A 24,266-nucleotide genomic window follows, 5' to 3' on the forward strand; every position below is an offset into this window, starting at 1 on the left:
TTCTCGTTTAAGTAGTCTTGCTAGAACTTACTGATTTTCAGGCTTTAGATGATTCTTGAATAGGGTTACGGTTTGTTACTGTGAAAGCAGATATTTGTTAGTAAATATTGAAAATTTGATCACTGTGACAGATAATAGAGATTTATGAATTCACGGTAAGTTATAAACCAGGATAATTTCACTGTAAATCCAAAACAAAGAAAAACTGATGGAATCTTTTCAGAATTGATTATAATCTTCGATAATTTCCATTGTTGGAGACCTTACATTTTACTCAGTATTATTTTTCTAATTCCCTTTTTTTAGTATATAGGTATACACTTGGTGGTAAAAGTGAGAAGCTGTGTGTTTTCTTAAAGCTACATTTCTGTATTTAATGGTTTTTGAATGTAGCTATTTAATATGAGGACTTTTTTGTGAAGAAACATGTTTGTTTAAATGATGTAAGCTACCTAGTCTTTGTAAATCCAAACTTTGAAGAAAGCAAGCACAAATAAAAGTTGTAAAGTATTTTACTTCAAATTTGGGATTTTTTTTTAAGGTTCCTTTTATTTATTCGAAGGGCAGAGTTACAGAGAAATAGGGAGAGTGAGAGAGGAGGAGATGTATTCCATCCACTGGCTCACTCCCCAGATGGCCTTAATAAAGCCAGGAGCTTCATCAGGGTTTCCCACAAGGGTGCAGGGACCCAAGCACTTGGGCCATCTCCACTGCTTTCCCAGGCCATTAGCAAGGAGCTGGATCGGAAATGGAGCAACCAGGTCTCAAACCAGTGTCCATATGGGATACTGGCATTACAGGTGGAGGCTTAACCCATTATGCCACAATGTGGGCCCAAATTTGGATTTTTATAGTGCTATGTGTAACATCTTTAAGTCATTTAATACAGAATCTGTGGTTAGGAAGCATAGTAATAATTACAGCAATATTGGGATATAAATAAGTTTACATTTAAAATATAGTTTCTACAAATAACTGTAAAGCAAAGTAGAGGAAGTCATTACCCTTTTCCTGAAAATTGTATAAGATCACAGAACAGTGAATATAAATCACGTTTGTCAAAGCACAGTTACACAACTAGACTCCATTACCATTTATATTGACAGCACAAATACTAGCAAGATTGTTTTTTACCCATTGTTCTGAGATCTGTTGGAATTTGAATGGATAGATTAATGTAATCTTAAGTCAGTGTGTACTGGGTATACTAATTTGAAAGTTTCAGTTCTGAAGTGTTTTTAGAAATTAATTGTGTCATTATATTTCAGACTTCATACACAGGTATTTGGAAAAAGTTCATTAAAAAATGAAATTGAGATAAGTTCATTTTGGTGCAAAAACTTTTGAAATAGATTATAATTTTTTATAATGCATATGGTCACTGAACTTTTTGAGGACCTCTCATGTTTTCACTGTTCTGCCACAAGATGACTGTTGTTTACCATTAATTACACAAGTTATGATTGGATTATGATAACAGTATCTTCACATATCCAGAGCTTACCTTTAGCAGCCATAACTTTGAAAATACAACCAAAAACTAGAATTCAGCATACTAATTCCTGCTATAAGCAAACAAAGTATCAACATGTACTTGGCCTCAGATTATAAGTTTTACAAGTTTGGATCATGATTTCCAACTCTTTTAGAAAAGACAAAATAGAAAATAATAAGAGGTCACTATAGAAAGATAGTTTAAGAATAGTGACACAAGATAATTGGACCTTGAAGAACTTTAGAAAGGAAATAAAAAGTAACCTAAGAAGCCAGTATTCTGTAGTTCTTGAGGAAGCACACATGGTTTCAGATACTTTAGATTTCAATCTATGTATTTTTTAACTCACCAGAAAATCTTAACGGTTTTTCAAGTTTCAGCTTTTCATGAATGTTCAGGATACTTGTCCTAAGGATATTATGTTTTCTTTGTATTTTATTTGAATTAAAGGTTGCTGAGAGAGTGGCTGCAGAAAGGGCAGAATCTTGTGGCAATGGTAATAGTACTGGATACCAAATTCGTCTCCAGAGGTAAAAAACATTCACTTCTTATATATTGGTAGATTTTACTGATACTTTGAAGCTGAAGGTTTAAAAGAAAGGATATTTTTCCTGTTTTTATGCTCGCTATTACTAACGGAATAAAAAAGTAGCCCTTTTTCCTGACCACACATCAGGAGACTGTCACTCCTCCCCTGAAAGAAGTTTGTGGCCTGTGCCTTTTGGCACCACTACCTACCTCCTGACTTACTTTATTGGTTTTTGGTCTTTAATCCCCACCCCTAATATCCAACTCTGCTGCACAGTTAACCCTTCCTGTGTGTGGGTTCTACATTTGCTGATTCAAGCAGCCATGGTCAAAAATATTTGAAGAAGGAAAAAAAGATGACCTGTACTGAATATGTGCAGACTTTTTTATTTATTTCCTAAACAAGGTATGGCAACTATTCATATTCTATTATATGTAATTATCTAAGAGAGCTGAGCTTCCACTAATTTTGCTATCTATAGTGTGTCCTGCAATCAAACCCCTGCACAAACCAAAGATCAGCTGTATTCCATTAGTCTTTTTCTGCAACTCAGGTTTCAGTTTTGGTTTTTTAAATGAGTAGACTTTCCAATTATTGAATCAGAAATTTTGATTCTGTAAGTAGTTCTATCTCCTTAATGTTATTAGGTATGCTTTTAAAAAGAACTCAACATTGTTTTGTGATAAAAAGACAATGTATGATGAACTTGTTCTTGTGAGTGAAATATTCAATATGAACATTTTCATTAAAACATTTCTAAAATAGAAGGTTTCTTTTAAACTTTTGTGTTACTTAGTGAAGTTAAAAAAAAAAAAAAAACTAGAAATTATTAACTCATGTTTTGGTTTTTTCCCCCACAGTCGCTTGCCGAGGAAACAGGGTTCTATCTTATACTGTACAACAGGAATCATTCTTCAGTGGCTCCAGTCAGACCCGTGAGTATGTTTCAATGAAGCAAATGTAATTATTACCAAAAGATGTAATTACCAAATTGGATTTTACTAAGTTCTTAAAGAAAGATGGTTGTTTTTAAATTTTTTGTGTTAAATCACATACTTCACACTTCTTGTTTTAGGCATTTGTCAAGTGTTAGTCATATCGTGCTTGATGAAATCCATGAAAGAAATCTACAGTCAGATGTTTTGATGACTGTTATTAAAGATCTTCTGAATTTTCGATCTGACTTGAAAGTAATTTTGATGAGTGCAACATTGAATGCTGAGAAATTTTCAGAATATTTTGGTGAGTGAAATTTATGATTATTATTTTAGGAGAGATATCAGGAAACTGTTGAATTTAGTTTTCTAAAACTAATAGTGTCAGTTGCAAAGTCAAAAATAGACTTTTAACTATTATTGTAATATTATCATCTTACCCTCTGTTACCACAGATTAGAGAATTAGGTCTAATAGAAAATGGTGGCATTACTTCTCATTATGGGAAAGATATATAGGGGCTGGCACGATGGTGTAATGGTTCAAGCTACCGCCTGCAATGCCAGCATCCCATATGAACACCGATTCAAGTACTGGCCACTGTACTTCCAATGCAGCTCCCTGCTAATGCACCTAGGAAAGCAGTGGAAGATCGCCCAAGTGATTGGGCCCCTGCCCACCCACATGAGAGACCAGGAAGAAGCTCCTGGCTCCTAGCTTTGGCCTGGCCTAGCCTGGGCCATTGTGGCATTTGGGGAGTGAATCAGCAGATGCAAGATAATTTCTCTCTCTCTGCTTCTGCTTCTCCTTCTCTAACTCTGACTTTCAAATAAGTAAATATTTTTTTTTAAAAAAAGAAAAGACATGTAGCTTCTTGATGCTACCACTAGATAATTAAGGTAATATCATTGCCATCAACCTACAGATGTGAATAAATTTATATACTTTTTTTTCCTTTCTGTGACTTTCATATACCATCACAAGACAGAGTGGCAGTCTACTGTTAATAATACTAGAGACCACTTATGCCTTGTAGCATAAGTAGCATATTCAACAGTTTGTCTTCATTATGATCTTTTTACTGCCTTACAAGTAGATACTGTTGTTCCCATTTTTCCAGAGAAGGCAGCCTCAACAGTTATAAATAGATCACTCAGGTTTGCAAAATTAAGCATGAGAGGCACTCAAACTAGATTTGATTAGCTGCAAAGTGTATTCCTTTAATGTTGTGTCTCACTGTTTTTCTTACTTAACAGAACAGGTGGATGGAGGGAAAAGGAAGGCAATTAAAATACAATATGATTATATTTAACAGATGTTCTTATTTTCAACTTTTTAAAGTTTTTTAAAATATTTGTGCATTCCAGTTAATTTACAAATATTAAGTCTTTTTTTAATGAAGCACCTAGAACAAACAGAATAGCTTGATCAAATTCATGCTAGTCAGAAGGAAAAGAGTGGCATCAGCTAAAATATTTTGACCTCTGATGCTATGCTTCACAGCATATTGCTTGTTTTGTTTTTTATAAAATGGAAATAGAATAGCAGTACTAAGTTTTTTTTAAATAAATGAATCTGAAATAATAATGATCTAATGGTCATGTTTTGTGTTGTCCACTTTCTTCCCCTAATTCTGGGTGCCACAATGAGTGATGTTTTTTATCTAATTTCAGCTGGGATTTTGATGTTGTCTTTTTGATGAAAAGAAAGTTGGACTTCTAATTAATAGGCTTTAGGCACAACATAAAATAGTCTATGACAATGTTATTTTATAGAACTGTGAGGTATGTAGATAATTTAGTAAAGTTAAACAAAAAGTCATGACCAGAAGGGCACAGCCTGGCATAATAGGGAGTGCATTTAACATGGGAAGGTTATGGGGGGAAGGTTATGGGTGCATTACTATGAAATGAGTATCACAGTAATTAAGTAATAGGTTATTAAATGAAGAGTAGACAATTGCTTTTTATTAAAGTAGATATGGAAAAATAGAGTAGAACTATAAAAACTACAAGATCATTGGCTAATTTAAGAATATTAACAGAGTTTTTTTTTTATTTATAATGTGTTGATTTTTCTTTTTCTGAACACTTGAGTACAGATTTATAATTTTTTCATCTGCTGTAATAGGTAACTGTCCAATGATACATATACCTGGTTTTACTTTTCCTGTTGTGGAGTATCTGTTGGAAGACATAATTGAAAAAATAAGGTAAGTAAACATTGGGAAATAAAAGAAATTTAAAAGTACTAATTTGACACTTTTCTCATATGAACCTTTAGTCAGTCTCAGAAACTCACCATTGAATGCTTCCTTCCAAAACATTTTTCCAACCTACTGCATGCTAAAATAACCTGGAAATTTTTAAATCTTGATGCCCCATTCATATGCAATTACTAATTACAATGCAAAGCCTAGATGCGTAGCCAGACATTAGTATGTTTTAAAGATTGCTGGGCAGCAAAGTTTGGGAACCTCTGTCTAGTGCTTGAACTCTTCTGGTTCTCCTGCCTACTTTCAATTTTTTGGCCAACTTCCATTTCCTACCCTTTAAATATGACTTCCCTTTAGGGTTCCCAGTCTTTTTTCAGTTTTGTGTAATCAATCCTGTCTATTTTTGTGACCATGGTTGTGTATTTGCACATTAACTTAAGGACTGAAGCTCTTCTTGGACTCTAAACTCATTTTTACTTAGCAACATTTCAGTATCTTAACTTCTTGAACCTTTTTTTAAACCAAAATCATTACATTTGATTTCCCTTTTATCTTAAAGCACTTTATTGCCATGTGATTTATCTCTTTATAGTTGCCTCTTTGACAAGATTTCAGGCTTTTCAAGTTCAAAGATTTTGTCTTATCATAGTGATTAGTACATAGCACAGTGCCTGGCCTACAGTAAACATCTGAATGAATAAATTAGTGGATAGATGTAGAAACAGAGGTGATGAGATTTTTCAGGACTCTACAACTCGTTAAATGACAAAATCAAGAAATGATAATGGGAAGGTGAGAGCAAAGAATATATAGCCTATTGTAATGGGGGAAAGTCAGCTAATTTATTGAGCTTTACTCTATGCATTGTACTGTGCTAGGGTCTGAACATAAAACAAGGAAAAACTTTGTATGTTGCCTCCAAATTTGATATACAAGGGTACTTCAGAAAATTCATGAAAATGGAATTGAAAAGATAACATTTATTGTGGTGCAAATAATTTTTGAAATCCATGCCTTTTCATAATACACGTTTTTCCTGAATTACTGTTTCCAGAAAGACAGACATACACACAATGGGCAGACATGAAGCCAGAACAGGGAGCTCAGTACAGGTGTTCCACTTGAGTGGCAGGAACACAACTACTTAAGTCTATCACTTGCCTCCCACTTGCAATTTGGAACTGGAGCCTGGACTCTTACCCAGGCACTCTGATGAGGGGCAAAGACATCCAGATGGTGGTCAAACACCCAACACCTCCTGAACTTTTTGTTGTGATTTACCATGCATTGTTTTCAATTTTTTTTTTGCACCAAAATAAACTAATCTTTTAATTGTTTTTTCCATGAACTTTTTGAAATATCTTTATAAGATATTATATAAAGTCTGGAGGAAGTAGAAAGTGAGTCAGATATAAGATTATATATGAAAGGACAGACAGGGCAAATCAGGAAATCAGTGAAAGAGGAGGAAGGAGGGAAATGTATATGTTAGAGTGTGGGACATGGCAAAAATGAGAGCATAGGGTGGTCTTCCATATCCTGATTTTTGTCATCGGTTACCATAAATTTTCTGTGCACTCCCTACTCAATTCAACTTTTACCATGTGTCTCACTTCCTATCAAAGCATTTTTTTGCAGTTGCTTTCTAGGAGAATAATAGCAAAGCTTCACAACAGTAGAAATAAAATTGGAACTCTGAGAGGAATTGAAAAGGGGTAGTCCTTGATTAACGACTTTTTATCAGAAGCCCCTGACTCTTGAGTGCACACAGGGAAGTAAGAGAGAAGAAACACTGACCTGACAAAAGTAGGGCAAAATGATATGGAGGGTTGTGATTGGGCTCTGGGGGCCGGGGGTGGTTGAAGGTTACTACTGTTTTTGGAATTGCTGGGAAGGGAGCCAACTGTGGGTCCATCCTGCTGACTAGGACCAATCTCTGCCTCAGGTTGCCCTACTTCAAGTTGGTGCCTCTATTTGTTTCGAAGACTTAGGGGAATCCTGGGTCACAGGTACTGAATAGGGAAGGGGATTAACACTTTTTGGGTGTCTACTATATATCAGGCACTATGCGTTACCACTTTTTTTGGTTTTTTTGTTTGTTTTTTGTTGTGGTTTATTCATGCCAGTACTGTTGTAAGAGTATGAGGGTACTTCAAAAAGTTCATGGAAAGTCACAAGTTTATTTTGGTGCAAAAAACTTTCTTGCTGCAGAACTATTTTTCTCACAAGTGGAAATTGCGTACTGTGGATAAACTATGTATGGATTTCAAAACTTTTTATGCCAAAATAAACTCATACTTTTAATGCCATGTTTTTTTCATGGACTGTTTGAAATACCCTTATGGTAATCTCTGACCTTGTCTAAAGTCACATAACTGGTCCGTGGCAAAAGAGATATCAGTTCTGTGCGACTCCAAAACTCATGTTCCAATCACCACCTGCCCTGTGCCTCATTCCATGTAGTTGCAGTTATACTCTGAGAGACTGAGTTTAAAGTGTGGGTTCATTCTTTGTCTCTCCCCACCCCTGTGTCTCTTAAGAATTCTCAGATAAATTTGCCTTGTGTTTTAGCAGTCACTACAACATGGTAGAGTCATATGCAGCACTGGACAGCACACAGGAGACATGAATGTTGGTTCTAGATCTGCCATTATCTCTGTCTGAGCACAATTATGTTGTTTAGCAAGGGTCTGTAGGATTGTGGATATACACTATCTGTACCTTCTAGGGGCACAAATGAAAATGCTTAGAGTAACCTACTGAATCCAAATCAGAAGGGATTGGATGTAGGAACCTTTATTTTACAAACTCCCTGCAAGATTGTTGTGTGTAGTCAGGTTTGGAAAACTGTTAAAATCTGAGTCTTTCTCCTAGGCAGTCATCAACTGTTATTTTGAACTTAGATTAATGTTAATTGTTCTATAGCAAGCTTAAGCTAAAAGTTACTCTTAATATTTTTAAAATTTTGACTGCCAAAGATGGTCTAGACAGGGGTAGAGAACATCCAGCATGCAGTCTGTATAAGGCCCACAGAGTCATTTGGCCTGGCCCTGCCAAGGCAACCACAGACAGGATTCTAAATTGAATAAATCTATAGCAGGGTAATTTTTTAAGTTGATAATTTTGTATGGTCCATCAGTGGTGTTATAAATATCCAAATAGCCGTTGGCAGAAAAGCTCTCCACCCTTGGTCTAGATGTTTATGTATTTCAATAGACAAGAATGATTTTTATCTATAATGCCAGATTTTATATATTAATAAATATAATCTAGTACTTAACTTAATGCTTTAACTAGCATTCATAATAAAGTATAGTCAAAATGTTCTTTAGAATCTGATTTTTAAGTCCTAGATGTAAAAAGTCAGCAAGTTATTGGCTGAAACCAGAGTGTCAAACAAGTGAAGATATTTAAGAATATCTTTATTTTAGATATGTTCCAGAACAAAAGGAACACAGATCCCAGTTTAAGAGGGGTTTTATGCAAGGGCATGTAAACAGACAAGAAAAAGAAGAAAAAGAAGCAATCTATAAAGAACGCTGGCCAGATTATGTAAGGGAATTGCGAAGAAGGTAAGCATATTTTGTTGGAAGGTGAGAACATGCTGGCTGAATGGCTAAAACAAGTCAGGATTGTCTACTTAAATTTGTGCATACTTAAAGGAGGGCATTGTCAATCTCATTCCAGCTAAATACCATATACTGATTTGATATTTTTAACACTATTTATTACTCTAGTAATTCTCTTCTTCTCAGAAATTGTTTTGCTCCTTTTGCAGATCGAGTGAGTTTTTATAGCGAGTTCTGTTTAACTTTGATAGGTATTCTGCAAGTACTGTTGATGTCTTGGAAATGATGGATGATGATAAAGTTGATTTGAATTTGATTGCTGCCCTTATCCGATACATTGTTTTGGAAGAAGAGGTAAGGTTTGTTCTGATTTTTGGAAATGCTTTTTAAAAATTAGACTATGAGGTCAGTGTTGTGGCATAGCAGATAAAGCTGCCACCTGTGAAGCCACTGTCCCATTTGGGCACTGGTTTGTATCCCAGCTGCTCCAATTCCAATCTACCTCCCTGCTAATGGCCTGGGGAAAGCTGCAAAAGGTGACCTAAGTGTTTGGACCCCTGCCACCCACATGGGAGATCCATATGAAGCTCTTCTGGCTTTGGCCTGTCCCAGCCTTGGTTGTTTTGGCCATCTGGGGAATGAACCAGTGGTTGAAAGATCTGTCTCTCTCTTTGTCTCTCTAAGTTTTTCAAATAAATAAATAAATCTTTTAAAAAAAAAAATGAAAGATCTCTGTGAGTGAGATCCCAACGGAAAGAACGGGTCATCAAAGAAGGAGGTACCTTTCTCTGAAGGGAGGAGAGAACTTCCACTTTGACTATGGCCTTGTCTACATAAGATCAGAGTTGGCGAACTCAAGAGACTTCCATAGCCTTGGCAGCTCATGACAAGAGCCTCGGGTAACTACTGACGCCATAAATAAGAGTGTCAATTGTTAAATCAACAACAAGAGTTACTGTGCACTTACTCCCCTGTAGGATCTCTGTCCTTAATGTGTTGTACTATGTGAATTAATGGCATAACTACTACTCAAACAGTACTCTATACTTTGTATGTCTGTGTGGGTGCAGTCTGTTGAAATCTTTACTTAGTGTATACTAAATTGATCTTCTGTATATAAAGATAATTGAAAATGAAAAAAATAATAATAAATTAAACTGTGAAAGAAGCTGCTTTTCATCCTGGAAATAAGACTCTCAAAATAGCAAAAAAATGTAGGCATTTGACCTATTTATAAAAAAAGACTTAGCCGGCGCCGCGGCTCAATTGGCTAATCCTCCGCCTTGTGGCGCCGGCACACCAGGTTCTAGTCCCGGTCGGGGCGCCGGATTCTGGCTCGGTTGCCCCTCTTCCAGTCCAGCTCTCTGCTGTGGCCAGGGAGTGCAGTGGAGGATGGCCCAAGTGCTTGGGCCCTGCACCCAGTGGGAGACCGGGAGAAGCACCTGGCTCCTGCCTTCAGATCAGCGCGGTGCACTGGCTGCAGCGCGTGCAGCGGCCATTGGAGGGTGAACCAACGGCAAAGGAAGACCTTTCTCTCTGTCTCTCTCTCACTGTCCTCTCTGCCTATCAAAAAAAAAAAAATAATAATAATAAAATAAAAAAAGACTAAAGAAATGAAACATCTCGGTTATAAATCTTACTTTTTAAAATGTCAGTTTGTATTTTAAATATTAGCTACAATTTTCATGCACTAGTATAATTTTAGAGAAGACATAAGTGTGCACAGCACTTTTACCATTAATGTGTTTTGTTCATTTAATCATTTATAATGATTATTTCTCCTCCGTATAGGATGGTGCAATACTGGTCTTTCTACCAGGCTGGGACAATATCAGCACTTTACATGATCTCTTGATGTCACAAGTAATGTTTAAATCAGGTATAATAGTAATGTATTTTATTTCATTTATAAGACTGGTATTTGAATCACATATAACACAAGAGTGATTTTCTTTGATTTTAATAAATACTGCTTTGGAGAATACCTCAGTGGCTTGGGTTTTTTCAGAAGATGGATCTTCAGTTCTGAATTTCAGATGAAGGTGGCAGATATATAGTGAAGCTCTTCTAAATTCGCCTAATAAATTGGCACTCTTAAAATGCTGGCATTTGAGGGTTGGTTGATCTTCTCCTTCCATGTCTTCAATTACGTGGTGGGAATGCAGTTAATGAACTTTTGCTCATTTAATTAGAAAAAATTACTTATCTTTTGAGTGCTGTTCAAGAATTTAGGGAAGATGATTTCATCAGTATGAAAAAATTTTCAGAAAATTATATGTAGTAATGTAAATTCAGAATTATGTGACTCACATCTGAATTTGTTGTTTCATCAATATTTGATGGATCTTCCCTGCAAATCCTTATTGAAAATTTTAATTTTCTTTTTAAATTTCAGATAAGTTTCTTATTATACCTTTACATTCACTGATGCCTACAGTTAACCAGACACAGGTATTTAGTTAAATTTATTCATTTTCTGTCTTTCAGACTGAGGCAAACTTTGAGGACTGCTTATTGTGTGTTTTATTTTCTTTTATTTTTTAAGGAGCATTTTCAAATAGTAATCATATAAAAATACTTCCTTGAGAGCCTTTCCATGAGTCTTCAGGGAATGATTGCACAAAATCTTGAATATCAGAGGGTAATCCACAAATCAAATTAGTTTTATCAACATTAGGGAAAAGTTTAAAGAATTGGTTTCACCAATAACTTATTTGGGTTTCCTGATTAAAAGAAAAAAAATATGTGAGTACCATTAAAAATAATTCAATCTAGAAATTATCTATAACGTACTACAACTTGATGGTTGAGATTTTGATTTAGTAATTCAGTATATAAACAGGCATGAGATTTCATGATTTACCAGTTATATTTTGTGAGTGGCTCTGTTAGGTAGAGATTTTGTAGAATAAGCGCTGCATTTGCAGAGTCAAAATAATTTTAATGGTTACAGTGTTTTCAGGTCCTGAGATAATAAAACGAATCAGAAAGTCTACCTCTCTTCCCCTTCTAGTTTCTCTACTCCTCTTTCTGTAAGATGATGTCAAGACATTTTATTGAGACCTTGTTTTGCTCGTGTGTTTATCCTCAGTAAGACTCAGCTAGTTGAATAAGATACCAAGTACATAGAAAGGAGAGGAAGGCAAATTCTTAATTCCAAAGACTGAACAGAAGGATGGATGCCTGGTGTGGAAGTACTTCCATTTTTGACACACTAACCTAATAATTTATATGTGTATATATGTGTGTATGTGTGTGTGTTTGTGTGTGTGTGTGACTGGACAGGAAAGTAATATTTTCTCTGTTGATTTTTTTATAAATGAGGGGAAATAAGTTCATGCTTTTTTTTTTCTGCATTATATCCTGTCTTCTACTTTGGTAGCATTGTTTGATATGGTATTGTTGGTAGGATTTAGCAACTGAAGATTTTCTTTTTTAGTATAGTCTGATTTCATGCTATCCAGTGGTGAAGCTAGCTGATATCTGTTCTAATTGGATGGATATTTTCTTCACTGGCTGGTATTGTTACCCATGTTGATTTGGCTATATAATTCTTAAAGTACTCTCCTTTTTTAAAAGACATGCCATAAATTTAAATAATTATATTTTATTTAAAATCTTGTTTATTATAAAATTGTGACATCCATGGTAGATTTAGTTTAGTTTACCAAGGGAGAATTTTGTAATATCAAAAACCATGTATTCTTTACAAGTAGATCTGCCACATTAGATATGTATGTCAGTGACTGAACCCAAAGCAGTAGGAATGCACATTATCTCAAGTAATTACTCCTCTAATAAAAATAATATACCAGATATTAGTGTACTTTGGGATGTTAGATATTAATTTATTTATTCTTGCAGGTATTTAAAAAAACTCCTCCTGGTGTTCGGAAAATAGTAATTGCTACCAACATTGCAGAGACTAGGTGGGTATATACAGTTTTAAATATCTACTACTGATGATTATCTAAGTTTTGAGCTCTTTGAATTACTAATATACCTTAATTTTTTTTTCTCTATGAGATACTTTATAATTTTTTGTAATGTCTTAAAAATGTATTTTTTTAACTTGCTCATGGTAATAAGCATAGTTTTCTGGTTATTTTCTAAACCTGTAGTTAATTATTCCTTTTTAGAAATAGCTTTTTAAGTGGATTTTTAAAAAGCTTTTCCAAAGAGGCATGGAAGAAGATCAGTTTAGATCTTTTTGCATGATTCTAGTTAGAGATGGTACTGTTTGGTAGTTTTATGAATATGCAGCCTTTAAAATTTCTCATATTCCTTTGGAGGTATTAATTTATCATGCAGGGACTAGAACATATTGTGTTATAGAAGCTGATATTTAACCATGTTACTAGGGGGCTCACAGAGCTAAATATTAAACAAGTTCTGAAGTTTAGCTATGAGCAATAGAGAGTTTAGCACATGGTCTGCAGAGCTGGCACTGTGCTGCCACTGTGACTACTGACACTGCCTTCTGTTAAGTGCTGGATCCCTGTAACATTGGTGCAAACGGGAAGTATGGTAGAAATGCAGAACTGTTAAAGTCAATTTGAACTAAGAAAAAAGTGTACTTAACCGTATTTGTAGGCCAGTAGTGCTTTTGATGTGTTTTTAATATCTTTTTTTATCTATTTTCTGAACAGTATTACCATAGATGATGTAGTTTATGTGATAGATGGAGGAAAAATAAAAGAAACGCACTTTGACACTCAGAACAACATCAGTACAATGACTGCTGAGTGGGTTAGTAAAGCTAATGCCAAGCAGAGGAAGGGTCGAGCTGGAAGGTAAGATGGGAACTTTGCCTGATGTCTTTGTATCACAGAAAAATTTTATGCAGCAAACTGTATTGCTGGTATTTTAAAAATATTTGTCAGAACGCCCCAAACAGCACTCTGACCTCAGAATCAGCGCTTAAGGCATTTGGATCTGGCTAAAAAGCCCATAAGAGCATTTCAGGCATGGAAAGTCAAAACACTGTGGCAAAGAATGATATACTTGAAGGATCTTTGTGAGTGGAGATCCCAGTGGAAAGAAGGGGCCATCAAAGAAGGATGTACTTTTCTCTGAAGGGAGGAGAGAACTTCCACTTTACTTATGGTCCTGTCTAAATACTGACATAAGCAAGAAAAGTGTTTGAAAGCTAAATAGACCATTTTATCAACCTTTCTTTTAAATTTGTGCTTAAAGCTCTGACACACTTGCTGTAATCATTGCAGATTATCCTAGAGTAACTTGATTTCCAGGCATGTTATTAGATTATTCAGTTTATGCTGTTAAACAAAATCATGTTTTAGTCGAAGCCAGTATACACTCCTATTTGGTTATTAGAGGATAACTTGATAAAGGGGACCCAGTCAAGATGGAGTTTTCCCAAGCAGACTTGCCTGTCTCCACTGGGTACTTATTGAGAGAGTTTTTACTGAGGGTGTTCACTGTGGTGAATGAGTGTTGAAACACATTTATATAAAAATAGTGAACACACTAAGCTTTAAGTTTGATCTCAGGGAAATATAGAAATCAGTAAATGAAGTATTACATTTTTTTAAAGATTTATTTATTTATTTATTTGAAAGGCAGAGTTACAGAGAAGCAGAGGCACAGAGAGAGGTCTTCCATCTGCTGGTTCACTCCCCAAATGGCTGCAATGGCAGAAGCTGCGCCAATCCAAAGCCAGGAGCTTCTTCCAGGTCTCCCATGGCGATGCAGGGGTCCAAGCACTTGGGCCATCTTCTGTTTCCCAATGCATAGCAAAGAGCTGAATGGGAGGAAGTGTAGCAGCCAAGACTCAAACCGGTGCCCATATAGGATGCCGGCACTGCATGCAGCGGCTTTACCTGCTATGCCACAATATCAGCCCATGAAATAATACATTTTAACTAATCCTTCATCCCACTACTATGGTGATTAACTGTGGAATTGTTTTAATTTAGGAGGAAAAGAATCTCTTGTTAGCCCCCTCAATATAAATTCCTTTAGTAGGTTGATAGTTATTTTGGAAGCCAGAAAAAGCTTTATACTTTGTGGTCCACTGGATAGGTACTCTTTTTACTGAAGAGATGCTTATGCATGTTACATAGCAAGTGTTGAATCTGTAGACTCATAGCAGGAATAGCTAAGATTACTATATACTTTATCGTTGTCCAAAAAACAGCATTTATGTCACTAGTTGAAAACATAAAAGTTTCCAGTATCTCTTTGAGAGCTCATGAAATAGAGCTTAAAATCTTTTCCTTAAGTGGTACTGGCAGGTTGACATAATGCCAGGATTTGTTACATAGTATGTTCACAAGGTATGTTTGACAACTTGGGCATAGTTGCTTACAAGTTTTATTTCACAACTCTTCACCTTAACCTAAGTAGAATGCTGTTACTGAGCATGGTAATCTGCACACTGCCAAAATAGGTAACCAAATTATTGGCAGAGAAAGAGAGTCTTATGTTTTTTTCTTACAAATGTACCATGGGATAGAGGGTTTAGGCTTTTATGAAACAGGTAGAAGTATATCACTCATAAAAGTGAAAGAATAATTATTTGAATTAGTTATGATAAGGCTTTGAAGAAATGCTTTGCTGCCCACTTTTTTTTTTTCCTTTGGAGCCCTAGAGGTCATTCATAACTCATAATTTTTTTTTAAGAGTTCAACCTGGTCATTGTTATCATTTGTATAATGGACTTAGAGCAAGTCTTCTAGATGACTATCAGCTGCCAGAAATTTTGAGAACTCCTTTGGAAGAACTTTGTTTACAGATAAAGGTAAGTTAGAATGGAGATTTATGAAACTAAATGGAGGTGGTATTCTCATATTCAACATTTAACTCCCTTCTGTGTATTCTTAAACAGTTTTTAATCATATACTGCTCTGGAGTCTGGCTGCCTATGTTTGAATCCCACCTTCTCCCTGATATAAAATTCTTAGAACCATCTCTGGCATATAGTAAGCATTCAATTAATGTTAGACACTCTGATTACATCTTCAGATGTTATCCTAATTACAGATTATTTTTTCAGCATCTTATATATTTTAATATAATTAGCATCTTTTTGAGGATAATTGGTGGTCATATGTTGAGATTTTAACTAGGTACTTTTCTTTTTAATAGAATTACTGGTGGAAAGTAGTTTATATGCTTTTAAAACTCTTTTTATGTAGAATCACAAATACAGTCTTTATTTTTGTAAAATAATTAAAAAATCGTGTATGACTTTCATGCTTTGAGTGATTTATGCAAGGAAGTGCTAAATGTGTTATGCCAATATATAATGTTTGTTTAATTGTTTTTTTTTTTCCTCCCAGATTTTAAGGCTAGGTGGAATTGCATATTTTCTGAGTAGGTTAATGGATCCGCCATCAAATGAGGCAGTGTTGCTTTCCATAAGACACCTGATGGAACTGGTAAATTTGAGTCTTTTCTAATAAATTTTGCTGGCAGGTAGAACAAATCACTCTCCTTTCATTTTTTGAGAGTGTCTTGGTCTTTCTTAATGCTTTGTATTTTCAAATACGTTTTAGAATTTTGAAATTCTGATTGAGATTTCAGGATTCTGTAAATCGATTTGGGGCAAACAGGAACATAATCCATTTATTTATTTAGATATATTAAATCTCAGTGTTGAAGAATTTTCTCTTGAGGAGTTTTATGCATCTTAATTTTTAAAAATTATTTATTTGAAAGGCAAAGTTACATGGCAGGGGGGGTCTTCAATCCACTGGTTCACTCCAGTAAGCCACAATGGCTGGAACTAGGCAATTCAGGAGCCAGGAGCTTCTTTTGGGTCTCTGACGCAAGTACAGGGGCCTGAGGACTTGGGCCATCTTCCACTGCTTTCCCAGGCCATAGCCGAGAACTGGATCGGAAATAAAGCAATCAGGACTTGAACCGGCTCCCATATAGGATGTCGGTACTGCAGGTGATGGCTTTACCTGCTGTGCCACAGCGCCAGCCTCACATCTTAATTTTAAAAGATTTATTTTTAGGTTAGTGGTATTTTGGGACTTGAATCTATCTTTAAAATTCTTCATTTTCCTGAGAATCTGATTTGCAGGAGTGAAATTAGTTTGAGTACTGTCCTTACATTAATACAGTAAATCCTACTTATCCTAATAACAAAATACAGATTTTTTTTCTCTTGCATTCACAGTCACATCTTAAATAGTTAAAATTTATTTGTTTCTTTCCAGTTCTCTAGGGCCCCTAGTACAGTGGGGAGCAGAGTGGCATAGCAGTGTTGTGCTTTGCTGTCTTGCTCATGTCTCAAAGGGAAAACTGTCAGCAATTCATTAAGGATAATGATTTTGAATATTTTTTAGTAGAAGATCTTACTAGGTTGAGGAAGTGTTCTTAGTTTGCTAAGTTTTTTTTTTTTTTATGTATATATAAATGATCAGTTTAGTCAGATACCCTTTCTGCTTCTGATGAGCCTATGCCATTGAATTACATTTTTTTCACATGTTAAGTAAAAATTTATTGCATTAATAGAGCTGCCAGGACTCTACTATTAGCTTTGTTTTTGTTAAGTAAAAGTTTTTTTAGTAGTTTTCTTTTCTTCAAATGTGCTTGTGAATTAGGTGTCAAGTTTATGCTAGGAGGTACTAGGATTTTTTTTTCCTCCATCTCTATTTTCTAAAAGAATTTTCCTAAGATTGAAGATAGTTTCCTTTCTAAATATTTGGTAGGAATCTGTGTTGGATGGGACACCTACAATTTCTGTTGCTGCCTTATACCTTCTGGTATATCTAGTTATTTTGTGTACTTGAAATTCTATTTATAAAATTCTTTTAGGTAAATATTGGGATGCTGGGAGGGTGATAACTTCCTCCAGAGAGGATTTATGTTGCTGCTACAGGAAGAGTGACCCTGATCTTTGGGCTCATGTTCCTGAATGTTTGTCCTTTTCCAAAGTCTATGCATAATTGTTAACTTCTTGGTGTCTTCAAGCAATTTTTCTATATGTCTTCAGCAGAGTAGGTGAACCAGATTACCTAGGGAATCAGAGCAGAAGTCACTCCTATTTTTCAGAGTTCTAGATAGTCCTTTATCTCTTCTAGACTCTGGGAGTTAATGCATTGCTTATCCCAAGTGTGCAGGTGTCTTCTCTCGTTTTTTACACAACTCTTAAAATTTTTTAAAAACTGTTTCTTCGGGGCACCGATCCTGTCCCGGTTGCCCCTCTTCCAGGCCAGCTCTCTGCTGTGGCCAGGGAGTGCAGTGGAGGATGGCCCAAGTGTTTGGGCTCTGCACCCCATGGGAGACCAGGATAAGCACCTGGCTCCTGCCATTGGAACAGCGCGGTGCGCCGGCCGCAGCGCGCTACCGCGGCGGCCATTAGAGGGTGAACCAATGGCAAAGGAAGACCTTTCTCTCTGTCTCTCTCTCTCTCTCACTGTCCACTCTGCCTGTCAAAAAAAAAAAAAAAAAAAAACTTTCTTTAGGCCGGCGCCACGGCTCACTAGGCTAATCCTCCGCCTGCGGCGCCGGCACCCTGGGTTCTAGTCCCGGGTGGGGCACCAGATTCTGTCCCAGTTGCTCCTCTTCTAGGCCAACTCTCTGCTGTGGCCCGGGAAGGTAGTGGAGGACGGCCCAAGTGCTTGGGCCCTGCATCCACATGGGATACCAGGAGGAAGCACCTGGTTCCTGGCTTCAGATCAGCACAGCACACCTGCCGCAACACCCCGGCCGTAGCGGCCACTTGGGGGGTGAACCAAAGGAAAAAGGAAGACTTTCTCTCTGTCTCTCTCTCACTAACTTGGCCTGTCCAAAAAAAAAAAAAGTTTCTTTAAAGGCAGGGTGATGGAGCAGGGTAGGGAGGAGGAAAGGAGGGAATGGTTCACTTCCCAAATGTCCACAACAGCCAGGGCTGGGCCAGGCTGAAGCCAAGAGACCAAACTCACTCTAGGTTTTCCTTGGGGGCAGCAAGGGCCCGAGCACTCAAGCCATTTTGTGCTTCCTCCCAGGATTCATTAGCAGGGAGCTGGATCAAAAACAGAATATCTGGGACTCAAACCTGAACTCTGATATGGGATGAGGGCTTCCCACACACTGGCTTAACTCGCTTTGGGTCACAATATCACCACCCCCCCATTTTCACTGAATTTTTGCTAGTTCGTTTCTATTTCTCTCCTAACGTTTATAGTAAAGCCAGGTTGTGAGTTAATAAGCTTCTAATGGCTTACAATGTGTCATTTAAACATAAACTCTTCCTTTATAGAATGCTTTGGATAAACAAGAAGAATTGACCCCTCTTGGAGTCCACTTAGCACGATTACCAGTTGAGCCACATATTGGGAAGATGATTCTTTTTGGAGCTCTCTTCTGTTGCTTAGACCCAGTACTCACTATTGCTGCTAGTCTCAGCTTCAAAGATCCCTTTGTCATCCCGTTGGTAAGAAAGATACAAATAAAAAGTGAGACATTTTTAGAGACAGAAAGTAGTTGTTGGTTAGGTACATTTTTCATATTTTTTAGTTAGAAAGCCATTTTCTAACATCACAGAAAATTAAATTGCCTTTATTATTTAAGGGAAAAGAAAAGATTGCAGATGCAAGAAGAAAGGAATTGGCAAAAGAAACTAGAAGTGACCACCTGACAGTTGTGAATGCATTTGAGGTATAAAAAAAATCTTGGTTGATATTGTAACAAATTAATTCAGGTGAAAAGCTGATAATGAGGCAGGAACATATTTAACCTTTTAAACTCTGTGTTAGAATAGATATTAGGAATAAGGTGTTGAGAATGTTTCAAATTAGGCTGACATTTGAAAGACTTAAAAATTCATTTTAAACTTGTAATGGCTCATTACCCTTTTGGAAAAAATGTGTTTTTGGGAGAATTGACAAAAGAACAGTTGTTATATTTTATATTAGTCCTTTGTAATTTTGTCTTATAGGCATTCATGACAGTGTTCATTAACAAATACCTTTATTCAGAGTTAATATTTTGTTAGAGTATCATAGTCATGTACACAATTCAGATCAGAGGGACATTTTCTGTTCCCCAAAGCCAAACTTACCCAGGTGTAAACATTTATCCTCTGTCTTTGCAAAATTCAAATGTAATTTGGCTTATACTGCCAATATCTCTTTACTATAGCTATAGATTCAGTTTTGTACTGCATATCATGGGAAAAGTATTTTTTTCTTTGAGCTTATTCAGCCTTTTTTCCGTATTTCTTTGTCTAGATAAAAGAAAATATGAAGTTAAATATAAATAATAGCATTGACGATTTTTTAGCAGTGCTTGTTTTGATTAGCACATTGTATATATCATGATGGTATTTTGTATAGAATATACAACTATCACTCTACAACTTCTGCATATTTCTATAAAGACCTGGAGCTTCATTGATGGTTATTGCTTAAAGACAATGATCGTGAAAGTTTTTTTTTTGTTGTTGTTTATAAATTTAGTTTACAAAAATATGAAGTCTCAGAAGATTATTACTAAATAAAAGCAAACTAGTAGCAAGCATCACTTTGGGGAACAATACAAATAAATTTCCTTTCTTTGCTCCACAGGGCTGGGAAGAAGCTAGACGACGTGGTTTCAGATATGAAAAGGACTATTGCTGGGAATATTTTCTGTCTTCAAATACACTGCAGGTAATGATGAATATGATGCAGTATTTATATATGCTAGATTAGAGACTGTATGTAGGCATTCAGTAGAGTTATCTCTGTAGCAAGAAGTTAAATGTATAGATTACATCTATTTGTATTATATACAAAATAGGGAAAATCATTAGTAAAGCAACTGCTAGAAATCAAGCAAAGATGTAATATGCATAAAGAAAAAATAATTCTGATGAAAATAACAGGGTTCTAGAGTATAATAGCAAAGCACAGGAAGGATTAATTGTTTTATCTGTCCCTACCCTCTTGCCAATTTGATTATTCAACTTGAGAATTTTCATTAATATTCCTAAAATTGAAAAGTAGGAGGTGTTGGTTTGTTTAACTCTTCTGACTTAGTGAGGTGAAAACACCACCTGACAGTGTGTATAAAACAGAAGAAAGTAAACAAATATGGGATGTGCAGATCAGATTTTAGACTACACTGAACTTGAGAAGTGACCTTTGGTAATAGGACTATCCTTGCCTTTTCCCAATCCTCATACACTCCAACCACATAGCATGAGCCCTGTCAATGAACGTTTAACAAGAATCAAAAATCCAGCATGGCAGATCAAAAGTGCCCTATTGTTAGGAAAATGAAAAAAAAGGGGGCATAATAACTCCAAAAGAACCATAACCAAGGAAGAAAAAAAATGGAACACAGTGTATTTTGATGGAAAACACTATACTGCTGTTTTAAAGAATTGACTAACTTATTAAGAATATAAATTCAGTACAACAAAGGTAAGAAAACAAACTGTTAGTGTAAGACTGCTGAACTAAGCAAACAAAATTGAAGGCCAGAAAATCATTGCTGCCAAGAAAGGCTTGAGATATTCAGCTGTATCCATTTGAAAAAAACAAAAAGCAGTAAGTAAAAAGCTTACAGACAAGGTGACAGGACTGATCCAGTAGGTATCTCTATATAGAAAACACATGTATTCACATGTTTGTACAAGACCATTTCTCTGAAATAGAAATAATGAAATGAACCATAAGTGTGAAAAGATGGCTGAGTCTAAGTGTTATGTGAGAATATTATGTCCAATCAAGATATTACATATAAAGACAAAGGGCAGACTTTGAAGAAAGCAGTCAAAGGTCAGGCGTTTTTTTTTTTTTTTTTTTTTTTTTTTTTTTTTTTTTTTTTTTTTGACAGGCAGAGTGGACAGTGAGAGAGAGACAGATAGAAAGGTCTTCCTTTGCCGTTGGTTCACCCTCCAATGGCCGCCGCGGCTGGCACGCTGCAGCCAGCGCACCGCGCTGATCCGATGGCAGGAGCCAGGTGCCTATCCTGGTCTCCCATGGGGTACAGGGCCCAAGCACTTGGGCCATCCTCTGCTGTACTCCCGGGCCACAGCAGAGAGCTGGCCTGGAAGAGGGGCAGCTGGGACAGAACCGGCACCCCGACCGGGACTAGAACCCGGTGTGCCGGCGCCGCAAGGCAGAGGATTAGGCTAGTGAGCCGTGGCGCCGGCTGAAGCGTTTTTCATAGCTGTTAAGACACCAGTTGGGACACTCACTATATCAGAGTATGTGGGTTCAAGTTCTGTCTATGTGTCCAATTCCAGTTTACTGCTATTATGCACCCTGGTAGGCAACAAGTCCAATGATTGAAGTAACTGCATTCCTGTAACCCACTTGAAAGATCTGGATTGGCTTCTGGGTGGCCTGGACTCAACCATTATAGGTGTTTTGGGAGTGAACCAGTTGTTTGGAGCACTCTTTGTGCATGTGTGTTTGTCTTTCTCTCTGTCCCCCACTTTCTTTCAAATAAATAAAATACAAATTTTTCAAAAAATAATTAAGAAATAGTCTACCCATGAACTCCTGAAAGACTCAGTGACAATGAAATAGCTGCCTATTTTCTTTAAAAATTTATTTACTTATTTGAAAGGCGGAATGACAGAACTTGCCATCTTGTTCACTCCCCAAATGGCAGCAATGGCCAGGGCTAGGTCAGGCCGAAGCCAGAAAATCATCCCACTCTCCCATTTGAGTGCAGGGACTGAAGCACTTGGGTCATATCCACTGCTTTTTCAAGTGCTTTAGCAGGGAACTGCATTGGAAGTGGAACAGCCAGGTGCCTATTAAGAGATGAATCAGGGGCCTGCATTGTGACTTCTCCTGTGAAGCCACCACCTGTGATGCTGGCATCCCATATGGGCACTGGTTTGTGTCCCCGCTGCCCCACTTTTGATCCAGTTCCTTACTGATGGCCTGAGAAAAGCAGCAGAGGATTGTCCAAGTGCTTGGGCCCTGCTACACACTTGGAATAAATGGATGAAGCTCCTGGCTCAGCTCTGGCCATTGCAACCACTTGAGTAGTGAACCAGCAGATGAATGACCTGTCTGTGTGTGTGTGTGTGTGTGTCTCAATAGATAGATAAATAGATAGATAGATAGATAAAAAAACTCTTTCAAATTAAATTAACTAATCTTAGAAATAAAATGAATCAAAGTGAAGACTTGGAGAATGGAAAGAACATGTCAGATCAGCTAGTGGTATACATTGAAATTGTTTAAAGGGCTGGTGCTGTGGCATAGTGGGTGAACCCATAGATAGATAAAAAAAACTTTCAAATTAAATTAACAAATCTTAGAAATAAAATGAATCAAAGTGAAGACTTGGAGAATGGAAAGTACATGTCAGATCAGCTAGTGGTATGCATTGAAATTATTTAAAGGGCTGGTGCTGTGGCATAGTGGGTGAACCCACTGCCTACAGTGTTGGCATCCCATATGGGTGCTGGTTCATGTCCCAGCTGCTCCACTTCTGATCCAGCTCCCTGCTGATGCGCCTGGGAAAGCAGCAGATGAAAGCCCAGGTGTTTGAGTCCCTGCACGCACATGGGAGACCTGGAAGAAGCTCCTGTATCCTGGGTTTGGATTGGCCCAGCTCTGACCATTGCAGCCATTTGGGGAGTGAACCAGTGGATTGAAGATCTTTTCTGCTTCTGTCTCTCTGTAACTCTGCCTTTCAAATAAATAAATAAATAAATCCTTTTTAACAATAAGATGGTTTAAATATAGAACTAATAACAAAATAGTCTTGAAGTATTCAAGTAGAATAAAATGTGAATATTATTATCCTGAATGTAAAGTAATTGTAGTAAAAACCAGGGGATGGCTGAGAGTTAAAAGAATAGGTAGGTGGGGAAGCTAGTCACATCTTTTATAAAAGTGATGTGTACTTGGCCGGCGCCACGGCTCACTAGGCTAATCCTCCACCTTGTGGCACCGGCACACCGGGTTCTAGTCCCGGTCGGGGCACCGATCCTGTCCCGGTTGCCCCTCTTCCAGGCCAGCTCTCTGCTGTGGCCAGGGAGTGCAGTGGAGGATGACCCAAGTGCTTGGGCCCTGCACCCCATGGGAGACCAGGAGAAGCACCTGGCTCCTGCCATCGGATCAGCGCGGTGCACCGGCCGCAGTGCGCCTACCGTGGCGGCCATTGGAGGGTGAACCAACGCCAAAAGGAAGCCCTTTCTCTCTGTCTCTCTCTCACTGTCCACTCTGCCTGTCAAAAAAAAAAAAAGTGATGTGTACTTAAAATATGACCAGAGTTTATGTTTTATAATCTCTTATTTTGAGTTTAAAGGAATTATTTGGGAAATATTTCTAATGATTATGAAAATATAAGATTCATTGGTCCTTCACTTATTTCTACTTAATCTTGTTCAGATTGAAGTAAGTTTTTTAACAATTTTGTAAAAACACAGTTTTATAAAAAAATAAGTTTTATTAAAACTGATCTCGTTGTTAGGAACATTTCTATCTACGTCTTCTGTCAGTATATATGCATTATTAGTACCTATTAACTTAGTTAATGATAGCTTCTGAAGAATATTAAGAGGGAGATTTCTGTATTGGCACATTTCTGTATTACTTGAATTCCTTATATGGAA

At 36.9% G+C, this 24,266-nt stretch overlaps 1 protein-coding gene across 1 annotated transcript in view; it reads left to right on the forward strand.

Moving 5' to 3' along the window:
• Positions 1–24,266, forward strand: part of DHX36 (DEAH-box helicase 36) — a 46,721-nt gene that overhangs the window by 14,126 nt on the left and 8,329 nt on the right. Inside the window, exons 6-20 of the mRNA XM_062212801.1 lie at positions 1,946–2,025; positions 2,885–2,959; positions 3,100–3,266; positions 5,090–5,171; positions 8,606–8,746; positions 8,995–9,097; positions 10,535–10,622; positions 11,139–11,194; positions 12,608–12,672; positions 13,393–13,536; positions 15,389–15,506; positions 16,048–16,146; positions 18,960–19,133; positions 19,271–19,357; positions 20,266–20,349. Coding sequence (XP_062068785.1) covers positions 1,946–2,025; positions 2,885–2,959; positions 3,100–3,266; positions 5,090–5,171; positions 8,606–8,746; positions 8,995–9,097; positions 10,535–10,622; positions 11,139–11,194; positions 12,608–12,672; positions 13,393–13,536; positions 15,389–15,506; positions 16,048–16,146; positions 18,960–19,133; positions 19,271–19,357; positions 20,266–20,349 — 1,563 coding nt within the window. The remainder of the gene's footprint in view (positions 1–1,945; positions 2,026–2,884; positions 2,960–3,099; positions 3,267–5,089; positions 5,172–8,605; positions 8,747–8,994; positions 9,098–10,534; positions 10,623–11,138; positions 11,195–12,607; positions 12,673–13,392; positions 13,537–15,388; positions 15,507–16,047; positions 16,147–18,959; positions 19,134–19,270; positions 19,358–20,265; positions 20,350–24,266) is intronic.

This window comes from Lepus europaeus, chromosome 2 (genome assembly GCF_033115175.1).
Source record: "Lepus europaeus isolate LE1 chromosome 2, mLepTim1.pri, whole genome shotgun sequence".
Classification (NCBI taxonomy): domain Eukaryota; kingdom Metazoa; phylum Chordata; class Mammalia; order Lagomorpha; family Leporidae; genus Lepus; species Lepus europaeus.